General features: G+C 36.3%; 1 protein-coding gene across 1 annotated transcript; it reads right to left on the bottom strand.

Moving 5' to 3' along the window:
* Nucleotides 1-11,123: 11,123 nt before the first annotated feature.
* On the bottom strand, nt 11,124-12,297 carry LOC139846017 (uncharacterized mitochondrial protein AtMg00810-like). The gene is made up of 2 exons (XM_071835938.1): nt 12,102-12,297; nt 11,124-11,881 (listed from the first exon to the last, which is right to left on the bottom strand). The coding sequence occupies exons 1-2, from the start codon at nt 12,295-12,297 to the stop codon at nt 11,124-11,126; spliced, it is 954 nt and encodes a 317-aa protein (XP_071692039.1).
* Between the last annotated feature and the right edge of the window lie 1,501 nt (nt 12,298-13,798).

Below are 13,798 nucleotides of genomic sequence, written 5' to 3'. Positions count from 1 at the left end.
GGGTTAAGAAATTATTTTGACTCAATATATCCGAATATAGGACTTCGTGATTTAGAAAAAGCGGCTAACATGCAACATAAGAAGCATGTTATGCTTTCAGGTTAGTAATGTTCGCTTCTCACCAAAGTGAGAACAAGAACATCGGGCTACAACTATTAAACAAAACGTTCCCACAAGTGACGGAGTCGGTAATTGGGGTAAGAAATGAGGTTTTTAGGTTATTACGAGACTGTTGGACATTACATAACCTTCATCCTTTTGACGATGTTACAACACATTGTCTTACTATCGGTCACAACGGTTATGTTCCACAAAACCAAGGATGGGAAGTGGTATTAGTAAAACCAGAATGCATGACTTGTTTCTGGACGTATGAATTACGTGTCTTTATTGCCTTTGCTGAACGCCTTATTTATTAACTAGAATTATCTTCGCAACTACTTTGTATCAAAGTTTTATGTGCTATATTTCATGCTATATGTAAAAAAAAGCGGTATTGTAAGTTTGCAAGTTATTGTATAAAGGTTTGAATATGATTTTTTTTTTTTTTTTTTTTTTTGTGATTAGTTTTTCATATAAAATTGTAGTAGTTGAAATGGTATGTTAGCTACTAAGTATAAACTTAACGGGTAGGTACTACCCGAATTAAAGAGTATAAAACGCTAATATGAAGAAAGAGCTTTTATAAATAAGTTCATATTACGTTACGAAATACTATTGACTACTCTTGATATTCTATATGATTAACTCGTTTCATTTGACTATTTTGAAGGAAATGGCACCGACTACTCGACACACCTTGAATATGAGCGAAGAGGAATTTCGTGCCTTTCTTGCTTCAAACATAGCCGCAGTACAGGCTGCACTACATACCAACAATAACCTTGGATCTAGCAGTACAGGAAATCGTGTAGGATGCACCTACAAAGAATTCACTGCCTGCAAACCTTTGCAATTTGATGGAACCGAAGGACCGATCAGATTGAAACGGTGGACCGAGAAGGTCGAATCGGTGTTTGCCATAAGTAAGTGTACTGAAGAGGACAAAGTGAATTACGCTACGCATACCTTCACAGGTTCTGCGTTAACATGGTGGAATACCTATCTAGAACAAGTGGGACAAGATGATGCTTACGCACTACCGTGGTCAGCATTCAAGCACTTGATGAACGAGAAGTACCGTCCCAGAACCGAGGTCAATAAGCTCAAGACAGAACTTAGAGGGTTACGAACCCAAGGATTTGATATTACCACGTACGAAATACGATTCACAGAATTATGCCTATTGTGTCCGGGAGCGTTCGAAGATGAGGAAGAGAAGATCGACGCGTTTGTGAAAGGATTACCAGAAAGAATCCAAGAAGATATAAGTTCACACGAGCCCGCCTCCATACAACAGGCATGTAGAATGGCTCGCAAACTAGTGAACCAGATTGAAGAAAGAATTAAAGAACAGACTGCTGAAGAGGCCAATGTGAAGCAAGTCAAAAGAAAGTGGGAGGAAAACGGTGATAAGAATCACCAATACAATAACAACAGCAATTACAACAATAATCGCAACAACTATCCCAACAATCGCAACATCAATCGCAACTACAACAAACGGCCCAATAACAACAACAACAACAACAACAACAACAACAACAACAACAACAACAACAACATCAACTACAACTACAACAATCATCCCAACAACAATAATAACCACAACAACAACAACAATCAGAAGCAGCTATGCCAAAGGTGTGAAAAGTATCACTCGGGGTTCTGCACCAAATTTTGCAGCAAGTGTAAAAGAAATGGTCATAGTGCGGCGAAGTGTGAGGTCTACAAACCAGGGGTTAACAGAACGGAAGGAACAAATGGTGTCGGAACGAGTAATGGCGGAGCAAGTAGTGTCGGAGCAAGTTATACCAATGTAGTTTGTTATAAATGTGGAAAACCGGGCCACATTATTAGAAATTGCCCGAACCAGGAGAACACGAATGGACAAGGCCGCGGAAGAGTTTTCCATATTAATGCGGCAGAGGCACAGGAAGACCCGGAGCTTGTTACGGGTACGTTTTTTATTGACAATAAATCTGCTTACGTTTTATTTGATTCGGGTGCGGATAGAAGCTATATGAGTAGAGATTTTTGTGCTAAATTAAGTTGTCCATTGACGCCTTTGGATAGTAAATTTTTACTTGAATGAGCAAATGGTAAATTAATTTCAGCAGATAATATATGTCGGAATCGAGAAATTAAACTGGTTAGCGAAACATTTAAGATTGACTTGATACCAGTAGAGTTAGGGAGTTTTGATGTGATAGTCGGTATGGACTGGTTGAAATAAGTGAAAGCAGAGATCGTTTGTTACAAAAATGCAATTCGCATTATACGAGAAAAAGGAAAACCCTTAATGGTGTACGGAGAAAAGGGCAACACGAAGCTACACCTTATTAGTAATTTGAAGGCACAAAAACTAATAAGAAAAGGTTGCTATGCTGTTCTAGCACACGTCGAGAAAGTACAAACTGAAGAAAAGAGCATCAATGATGTTCCCGTCGCAAAAGAATTTCCCGATGTATTTCCGAAAGAATTACCGGGATTACCCCAACATTGATCCGTTGAATTTCAAATAGATCATGTACCAGGAGCTGCAACAATAGCTCGTGCTCCTTACAGACTCGCACCCAGCGAGATGAAAGAACTGCAAAGTCAATTACAAGAACTTTTAGAGCGTGGTTTCATTCGACCAAGCACATCACCGTGGGGAGCTCCTGTTTTGTTTGTCAAGAAGAAAGATGGTACATTCAGGTTGTGTATCGACTACAGAGAGTTAAACAAACTTATCATCAAGAACCGCTACCCACTATCGAGAATCGACGACTTATTTGATCAACTACAAGGCTCGTCTGTTTATTCAAAGATTGACTTACGTTCCGGGTATCATCAAATGCGGGTGAAAGAAGATGATATTCCAAAGACTGCTTTCAGAACACGTTACGATCATTACGAGTTTATGGTCATGCCGTTTGGTTTAACTAATGCACCAGCTGTGTTCATGGACCTTATGAACCGAGTGTGTGGACCATACCTTGACAAGTTTGTCATTGTTTTCATTAATGACATACTTATTTACTCAAAGAATGACCAAGAACACGGTGAACATTTGAGAAAGGTGTTAGAAGTATTGAGGAAGGAAGAATTGTACGCTAAATTTTCAAAGTGTGCATTTTGGTTGGAAGAAGTTCAATTCCTCGGTCACATAGTGAACAAAAAAGGTATTAAGGTGGATCCGGCAAAGATAGAAATTGTTGAAAAGTGGGAAACCCCGAAAACTCCGAAACACATACGCCAGTTTTTAGGACTAGCTGGTTACTACAGAAGGTTCATCCAAGACTTTTCCAGAATAGCAAAACCCTTGACTGCATTAACGCATAAAGGGAAGAAATTTGAATGGAAGGATGAACAAGAGAAAGCGTTTCAGTTATTGAAGAAAAAGCTAACTACGGCACCTATATTGTCATTGCCTGAAGGGAATGATGATTTTGTGATTTATTGTGACGCTTCAAAGCAAGGTCTCGGTTATGTATTAATGCAATGAATGAAGGTGATTGCTTATGCGTCTAGACAATTGAAGATTCACGAACAAAATTATACGATGCATGATTTGGAATTAGGCGTGGTTGTTTTTGCATTAAAGACTTGGAGGCACTACTTATATGGGGTCAAAGGTATTATATATACCGACCACAAAAGTCTTCAACACATATTTAATCAGAAACAACTGAATATGAGGCAGCGTAGGTGGATTGAATTGTTGAATGATTACGAATTTGAGATTCGTTACCACCCAGGGAAGGCAAATGTGGTAGCTGACACCTTGATCAGGAAGGACAGAGAACCCATTCGAGTAAAATCTATGAATATAATGATTCACAATAACCTTACTACTCAAATAAAGGAGGCGCAACAAGGAGTTTTAAAAGAGGAAAATTTAAAGGATCAAATACCCAAAGGATCGGAGAAGCATCTTAATATTCGGGAAGACGAAACCCGGTATAGGGCTGAAAGGATTTAGGTACCAAAATTTGGAGATATGAGAGAAATGGTACTTAGAGAAGCTCATAAAACCAGATACTCAATACATCCTGGAACGGGGAAGATGTACAAGGATCTCAAGAAACATTTTTGGTGGCTGGGTATGAAAGCTGATGTTGCTAAATACGTAGGAGAATGTTTGACGTGTTCTAAGGTCAAAGCTGAGCATCAGAAACCATCAGGTCTATTTCAACAACCCGAAATCCCGGAATGGAAATGGGAAAACATTACCATGGATTTCATCACTAAATTGCCAAGGACTGCAAGTGATTTTGATACTATTTGGGTAATAGTTGATCGTCTCACCAAATCAGCACACTTCCTGTCAATAAGAGAAGATGACAAGATGGAGAAGTTAGCACGACTGTATTTGAAGGAAGTCATCTCCAGACATGGAATACCAATCTCTATTATCTCTGATAGGGATGGCAGATTTATTTCAAGATTCTGGCAGACATTACAGCAAGCATTAGGAACTCGTCTAGACATGAGTACTGCCTATCATCCACAAACTGATGGGCAGAGCGAAAGGATGATACAAACGCTTGAAGACATGCTACGAGCATGTGTTATTGATTTCGGAAACAGTTGGGATCGACATCTACCGTTAGCAGAATTTTCCTACAACAACAGCTATCATTCAAGCAATGAGATGGCGCCGTTTGAAGCACTTTATGGTAGAAAGTGCAGGTCTCCGATTTGTTGGAGTGAAGTGGGGGATAGACAGATTACGGGTCCGGAGATAATACAAGAAACTACCGAGAAGATCATCCAAATTCAACAACGGTTGAAAACCGCCCAAAGTTGACAAAAGAGCTACGCCGACATTAAAAGAAAAGACATAGAATTTGAAATTGGAGAGATGGTCATGCTTAAGGTTGCACCTTGGAAAGGTGTTGTTCGATTTGGTAAGCGAGGGAAATTAAATCCAAGGTATATTGGACCATTCAAGATTATTGATCATGTCGGACCAGTAGCTTACCGACTTGAGTTACCTCAACAACTTGCGAATGTACATAACACTTTCCACGTCTCGAATTTGAAGAAATGTTTTGCTAAAGAAGATCTCACTATTCCGTTGGACAAAATCCAAATCAATGAAAAACTTCAATTCATTGAAGAACCCGTCGAAATAATGGATCGTGAGGTTAAGAGACTTAAACAAAATAAGATACCGATTGTTAAGGTTCGATGGAATGCTCGTAGAGGACCCGAGTTCACCTGGGAGCGTGAAGATCAGATGAAGAAGAAATACCCGCATTTATTTCCGGAAGATACGTCAACACCTCCAACTGCTTAAAATTTTGAGACGAAATTTATTTAACGGGTATGTACTGTAGTGACCCGAACTTTTCCATGTTTATATATATATATTAAATGAAATTTTTATTTACATGATTAAGTGTTTCCAACATGTTAAGCAATCAAACTTGTTAAGACTTGATTAATTGAAATAGGTTTCATATAGACAATTGACCACCCAAGTTGACCGGTGATTCACGAACGTTAAAACTTGTAAAAACTATATGATGACATATATATGGATATATATATAGTTAACATGATATTATGATAAGTAAACATATCATTAAGTATATTAACAATGAACTACATATGTAAAAGCAAGACTACTAACTTAATGATTTTGAAACGAGACATATATGTAACGATTATCGTTGTAACGACATTTAATGTATATGTATCATATTAAGAGATATTCATACATCATATTATCATGATAATATAATAATTTAAAATCTCATTTGATATTATAAACATTGGGTTAACAACATTTAACAAGATCGTTAACCTAAAGGTTTCAAAACAACACTTACATGTAACGACTAACGATGACTTAACGACTCAGTTAAAATGTATATACATGTAGTGTTTTAATATGTATTCATACACTTTTGAAAGACTTCAAGACACTTATCAAAATACTTCTACTTAACAAAAATGCTTACAATTACATCCTCGTTCAGTTTCATCAACAATTCTACTCGTATGCACCCGTATTCGTACTCGTACAATACACAGCTTTTAGATGTATGTACTATTGGTATATACACTCCAATGATCAGCTCTTAGCAGCCCATATGAGTCACCTAACACATGTGGGAACCATCGTTTGGCAACTAGCATGAAATATCTCATAAAATTACAAAAATATGAGTAATCATTCATGACTTATTTACATGAAAACAAAATTACATATCCCTTATATCTAATCCATACACCAACGACCAAAAACACCTACAAACACTTTCATTCTTCAATTTTCTTCATCTAATTGATCTCTCTCAAGTTCTATCTTCAAGTTCTAAGTGTTCTTCATAAATTCTACAAGTTCTAGTTTCATAAAATCAAGAATACTTCCAAGTTTCTAGCTTACTTCCAATCTTGTAGAGTGATCATCCAACCTCAAGAAATCTTTCTTATTTATAGTAAGATATCTTTCTAATACAAGGTAATACACATATTCAAACTTTTATTCAATTTCTATAACTATAACAATCTTATTTCGAGTGGAAATCTTAGTTGAACTTGTTTTTCATGTCATGATTCTGCTTCAAGAACTTTCAAGCCATCCAAGGATCCTTTGAAGCTAGATCCATTTTTCTCATTTCCAGTAGCTTTATCCAGAAAACTTGAGGTAGTAATGATGTTCATAACATCATTCGATTCATACATATAAAGCTATCTTATTCGAAGGTTTAAACTTGTAATCACTAGAACATAGTTTAGTTAATTCTAAACTTGTTCGCAAACAAAAGTTAATCCTTCTAACTTGACTTTTAAAATCAACTAAACACATGTTCTATATCTATATTATATGCTAACTTAATAATTTAAAACCTGGAAACACGAAAAACACCGTATCTATATCTATATTATATGCTAACTTTGCTACAGTGAATTGCTACAGTAAAACACTATTTCAAAATGAAAATGTATATATTATATATATATATTAACAAATAGCGAGACGATGATTTATAGAAGTAAATGACCAAAACATTTGAAAGTTTAAGTTATACTATGAGTGGTATAGTTTATGAATAATTTAAGGCTATATTTTGACAAAGGTACGTGACACGAAACGTAAAATGCAAGTGTTCTAAAGGTACGAAAGGACATTCGAAAAACCGGAACCGGGACATAAGTCGAGTGATGACGTACGACTTATCGGAACAAAAATTACAAGTCAACTATGCACGTGAATTTAATATAATATATAATTAATTATATAAATTATATATATTATATTTATATTAATTTAATATTATGTCGACAAACAAGAAAACAAAAATTTGTGAGCTGGAATCTGAGGTCATGCGATCGCATAGCCACAAGCCTATAAATCCATGCGATCGCATGGAGGCAAAAGTCTGGCCTGATGCTATAAAATGGCATTTTGCTCGACACATTAACACACACACATACATATTACTCCGTATTTTATTATTATTATTATTATTATTATTATTATTATTATTATTATTATTATTATTATTATTATTAATAATCTTATTATTATTATTAATTAGTATTATACATAAAATACTACGACGAGGTTATGAGCTTGTCACTTTTAAAATGGTTTCCAAGCGAGCTAGAGCTAAGAAAATTATGGGTTATTGCCAAGAAAATTATGGGTAATGTTCGGGGGTATTTTTGTGAATCAAACCTCGTGTTTATCATCTCCGATGCGTCTACGTGCTTTCCTACAATATTGTATATCAATATTAAACAGTGAGTTTCATATGATCCCTTTTACTCCCTACATTTTTGGGCTGAGAATACATGCAAATGCTTTATTAACCGATATACAATATTTATATGCGTGAGTTTCATTTGCTCCCTTTTTAATTGCTTTTGCAATCTATATTTTTGGGCTGAGAATACATGTAAATGCTTTATTAACCGATATACAATATTTATATGCGTGAGTTTCATTGATCCCTTTTAATTGCTTTTGCAATATATATTTTTGGGCTGAGAATACATGCACTTTATTTAAAACGCAATGGATACAAGTACATACTAAATTCTACACTGAGTTTGAACCGAAAATCCCTTAGCTTTGGTAACTGTTAACTGCCAGTTATAAGAACTGGTGGGCGCGAGTAGTAGTATATGGATCCATAGGGCTTGATATCCCCGTCCGAGCTAGAGCACTAGCCTTTTAACGGACGTATGCTATTTGAGAAGCGTACACGTTGGTTTGCGTGTATTATTAAGATGATTATACAAAGGGTACAAATTATATAAACGTTAAAGTTTAGTTACCAGGGTGCTCAATTTTGTAGAACCGATTGATAAACGTTTTGGATGAAACAACTGAAATCTTGTGATCCACCTTTTATGTAAAACCTATTGATAAACGTTTTGAATAAAACAACTGAACTTTTGTAATCCACATTGATATACGGATTATGTGTAATATTAAAACTATGAACTCACCAACCTTTGTGTTGACACTTGAAGCATGTTTATTCTCAGGATTCTAGAAGTCTTCCGCTGTTTGCTTATACGTGATACAAGATATGTGCTTGGAGTCATACATGCTATATACAAGAAACTTGCATTCACCAAACCATTACCATGTATCTTATTTTGACTGTATTGTCAACAGATGTATTATTGTAAACCATTTAAATGGTGATTGTCTATACGTAGGAATCATCAGATGTTAAAAACCTGGAATTTATATATTCATTTATGAAATACCTTTTCAAACGAATACAATGTTACAAAATGTATCACATAGAGGTCAAATACCTCGCAATGAAATCAATGAATGACGTGTTCGTCCATATGGATTTGGAGCGATCGTCACACATAGACACGTATGCAAATGTTTTGACATATCATATCGACCCATGTGTATATATTATTTGGAACAACCATAGACACTCTATATGCAGTAATGTGGGAGTTAGCTATACAGGGTTGAGGTTGATTCCAAAAATATATATACTTTGAGTTGTGATCTAGCCTGAGACGTGTATACACTGGGTCGTGGATTGATTCAAGATAATATATATCAATTTTTTTCTGTACATCTAACGTTGGACAACTAGTTGTAGGTTACTAACTAGGACAGCTGACTTAATAAACTTAAAACATCAAAATGTATTAAAAGTGTTGTAAATATATTTTGAATATACTTTGATATATATGTACATATTTGTTATAGGTTCGTGAATCGACCAGTGGCCAAGTCTTACTTCCCGACGAAGTAAAAATCTGTGAAAGTGAGTTATAGTCCCACTTTTAAAATCTAATATTTTTGGGATGAGAATACATGCAGGTTTTATAAATGATTTACAAAATAGACACAAGTACGTGAAACTACATTCTATGGTTGAATTATCGAAATCGAATATGCCCCTTTTTATTAAGCCTGATAATCTAAGAATTAGGGAACAGACACCCTAACTGACGCGAATCCTAAAGATAGATCTATTGGGCCTAACAAACCCCATCCAAAGTACCGGATGCTTTAGTACTTCGAAATTTATATCATATCCGAAGGGTGTCCCGGAATGATGGGGATATTCTTATATATGCATCTTGTTAATGTCTGTTACCAGGTGTTCACCATATGAATGATTTTTATCTCTATGTATGGGATGTATATTGAAATATGAAATCTTGTGGTCTATTGTTACGATTTGATATATATAGGTTAAACCTATAACTCACCAACATTTTTGTTGACGTTTAAAGCATGTTTATTCTCAAGTGAATATTAAGAGCTTCCGCTGTTGCATACTAAAATAAGGACAAGATTTGGAGTCCATGTTTGTATGATATTATGTAAAAACTGCATTCAAGAAACATATGTCGATGTAATATATTTCTATTGTAAACCATTATGTAATGGTCGTGTGTAAACAGTATATTTTAGATTATCATTATTTGATAATCTACGTAATGCTTTTGAAACCTTTATTTATAAAATAAAGGTTATGGTTGTTTTAAAAATGAATGCAGTCTTTGAAAAACGTCTCATATAGAGGTCAAAACCTCGCAACGAATTCAATTAATATGGAACGTTTATAATCAATATGAACGGGACATTTCATAGGCGAAGCAAAAGAGCAAGGACAGAAAAGTATTTTGGTCCTGATTTCTACACCTACATGGTAGAAAGTGAACCTACTACATACCGTGAAGCGGTATCTTCCTCGGAAGGTCCTCAATGGAGGGAGGCCATAAAAAGTGAAATAGATTCTATTTTACAAAACCATATCTGGGAGCTAGTGGATCTTCCTCCGGGATGTAAACCACTAGGATATCGATGGATCTTCAAGAAGAAGATGAAGCCTGATGACACCATTGATAAATACAAGGCAAGGCTGGTGATCAAAGGGTATAGACAAAGAGAAGGTCTAGATTACTTTGATACATATGCGCCGGTAACGCGAATAACCTCCATCAGATTAGTACTTGCCATTGCTGCCATTCGAAACTTGGATGTACATCAAATGGATGTGAAAACTGCTTTTCTGAATGGAAATCTCGAAGAAGAGATTTACATGGAACAACCCTAGGGGTTTATAGCGCCTGGACAAGAAAGGAAAGTATGTAAACTTGTTCAATTCTTATACGGATTGAAACAAGCTCCCAAACAATGGCATCAGAAGTTTGATGATTAGCATATGTGATTTTGGGAGTACAAATCACACGAACTCAAAGTGGACTTGTTTTAAGTCAAACCTTATAGAAAATAATATGGATCAAATTCATTCTTTCATTAACAAGCGTTTGTGTATTTATACACAATAATAAAGATCCTAAACTTGAGCAACAAGCTAAGAAGATAAACATGGAAACAATATTCTAATTAAAAAAATAATATTAATTCCTAATTTCGATACTCCCCCTCAAGCTGGAGCATGGAGATTTCGAGTACCCAACTTGTCAAGTAGAAAGCGAAGCTGTTTAGCACCCAACCCTTTTGTAAGAAGATCATCAACTTGCATCTTTGTGTCGATATGGAAAGGAGAAATTTCCTTTGATTCAACTCATTCTCGTACAAAGTAGCAATCCATTTCAACATGCTTTGTGCGCTCATGAAAAACCGGATTGTTAGCAATATGGCGTGCAACTTGGTTATCACAAAATAACAGAGTTGGTTTAACAGAATTAATATTGAAATCCTTGAGAAGCCAATGCACCCATAAAACCTCACTAACCGTGGAAGCCATGGAGCGGTATTCTGCTTCTGCTAAAGAGCGAGACACAGGTGATTGTTTCTTGGATTTCCAGGAGATCGGAGCACCACCAAGAAGTAGTATATACCCGGTTCGTGACCTACGGGTAGAAGGGCAACCGAGCCAATCTGAATCACAATAGGCAGATAGATTAAAACCACCATATCGAGGTAGTAAAATACCGTGTCCCATGGTGGTTTTTAAATAATGAAGGACCTGATTTAAAGTATCCATGTGAGGTTGTCTTGGATCAGCCACAAACTGTGAGAGAATGTTAAGCGAGTATGTAATGTCCGTCCGTGTCGCTTGTAAATAAAGTAGTCGACCAACCAAACGACGATAACATGAAGGATCAATTTTTGGTGCATCCTCACACTTATCTAACTTATGATTCTGTTCAATGGGAAAAGCACTAGGCCTGCAACCGTCAAAATTGAAATCAGCAAGGATGTCCAAGGTATATTTTCGTTGACTCAAAACCAACCCTTCAAACGTCTTAGCTACTTCAATCCCAAGGAAGTATTTAAGGCTTCCAAGATCTTTGATACTGAACTTTGTATCCAAATTAACTTTTGTTTATTCAATTTTTTCAGCATTATTCCCTACTATGATCACGTCGTCGACATAGATAAGAGCAGCTATAAATATATTTACTTTGATAGATGAACAGTGAATGGTCAGCTTTGGATTGATAAAAACCGAGAGCAATAAGAGCGTGAGTGAACTTATGATACCAATTTCGTTAAGCTTGTTTCAACCAGTAAATTGACTTCTTTAGTCGACACATACGTGTTTCTCCTTCTTTAGCAAAACCTTGGGGTATCTTCATATAAATTTCCTCATCTAAGTCACCGTGCAAAAATGCAATGTTTACATCTAATTGTTGAATGAACCAATTATTTTTGGTTACCACCGTGAGTAATACTCGAACTGTGACCAGCTTAGCAACTGGGGCAAAAGTATCATGATAGTCGGCACCTTCCATCTGTGTGAAATCCTTGGCAACGAGACGTGCTTTATATCTCTCTATCTCTCCATTCGGCTTATATTTAACCTTGTACACCCACTTGGAGTCAATGGCTCATTTACCTACCGGGAGTTTTTCAAGGCTCCACGTGTCATTCTGTTCAAGAGCTTTAATTTCCCTTTGCATTGCCTCTTTCCAATATTTGTTTTTGACAGCCTGATGAAAGGACTTTGGCTCATCGTTGGAGTCGATGGCAGCTAAGAAAGCTTTGTGAGATTCTGAAAAACATTCATATGAAATAAAGTTCTAGATAGAATGTACCGTGGATGAGTCGTGAGGCGGTTTGGTTTGTGCATTATCGACCGAAGGGGGAAGTTGTACCACAAAGTCATTCAAATACTGCGGCTGACTCTTTTGTCGCTTCGGTCTGTTGTGTTGTTCAGTCGGATCCAACAAGTCATGGACTTAGTTATCAACTACAGGGCTTGACCTATCAGAAATGGGTTCTTGGCACAAGCTTTCATTATTATCTTCTCCATTATGAACGGGTTTTTGGGTTAATCCTTCATTATTACTTCCAATATTACGAAGCTCTTCATTTTGATCAATGATCTGCTCAGCTGGTATATCGCAAACAAATAGGTCATTTGAATCATCACACTGATTTGGTGTGACTCTCAACTGTGTAGATGAAACTTTGAACGGAAACTCGTTTTCAACAAATCTAACATCCCTTGAGACAATCATTTTCATGTCCCTGAGGTCATATATTTTGTAACCTTTTGTTCCTCCAGGATATCCTAAAAAAATACCTGGTCTCCCCCTTACCTCGAACTTATCTCCGTTGGTCATGGTGTTCTTGTAATATATAAGACAACCAAAAACTTTCATTGAGTTGTAATCAGGTTTTTCATTGAAAACAACTTCGTAAGGGGTTTTGTTCATGATAACTTTAGATGGTAGGCGATTTATAATGAATGTGGCGGTTAACACACACTCTCCCCCAAAACCTTTTAGGTAACCCAGCCTCATACATTAATGCCCTAGCATTATTAAGTATGTGCCTATGCTTTCTTTCCATGACTCCATTTTGTTGAGGAGTATGTGGACACAAGGTTTCAAGCAATATTCCATTCTCATTGTAAAAACTCCTCATCGTCGACTATGGTTAAAAAATAATTAGCACCGGACAAAGATAGGACAAGCTTCCCCAAATATCACAATGTACTAACTCGAAGCAATCTTTCGTTTTAATGCTACTAACTTGAAAAGGAAGTCTAGTGAGTTTTGCTTTAGAACAAGAATCACACAATTGATCAAAAGCACCATTACTAAGAAAGTTTATTTGAGTGATTTTGTTACCAGAAGCGTGTCCCAATCTTTTGTGCCAAGTATCCATAGTCGTCATTAAGGCTTTCTTATTTCCAATCATCCTCATTCGGTATAGACCATTCTTGCACTTACCCGCACCAATCAATTTCCTGGTGTAGAGTTTCTGCATCACACAAAAATCTGGGAA

The sequence above is a fragment of the Rutidosis leptorrhynchoides genome, chromosome 1 (genome assembly GCF_046630445.1).
Source record: "Rutidosis leptorrhynchoides isolate AG116_Rl617_1_P2 chromosome 1, CSIRO_AGI_Rlap_v1, whole genome shotgun sequence".
In the NCBI taxonomy this organism is placed as follows: domain Eukaryota; kingdom Viridiplantae; phylum Streptophyta; class Magnoliopsida; order Asterales; family Asteraceae; genus Rutidosis; species Rutidosis leptorrhynchoides.
The sequence above is the reverse complement of the archived record's forward strand: the minus strand, read 5'-3'. Positions and strand labels throughout refer to the sequence as shown.

Coding starts and splice junctions, on each gene's coding strand:
- LOC139846017 (XM_071835938.1), bottom strand. CDS start 12,297: ATGGAAGGTGCCGACTATCATGATACTTTTGCCCCAGTTGCTAAGCTG. Junction 11,882..12,101: donor TGCTAAAGAAGGAGAAACAC/GTATGTGTCGAC, acceptor AATAAACAAAAG/TTAATTTGGATACAAAGTTC.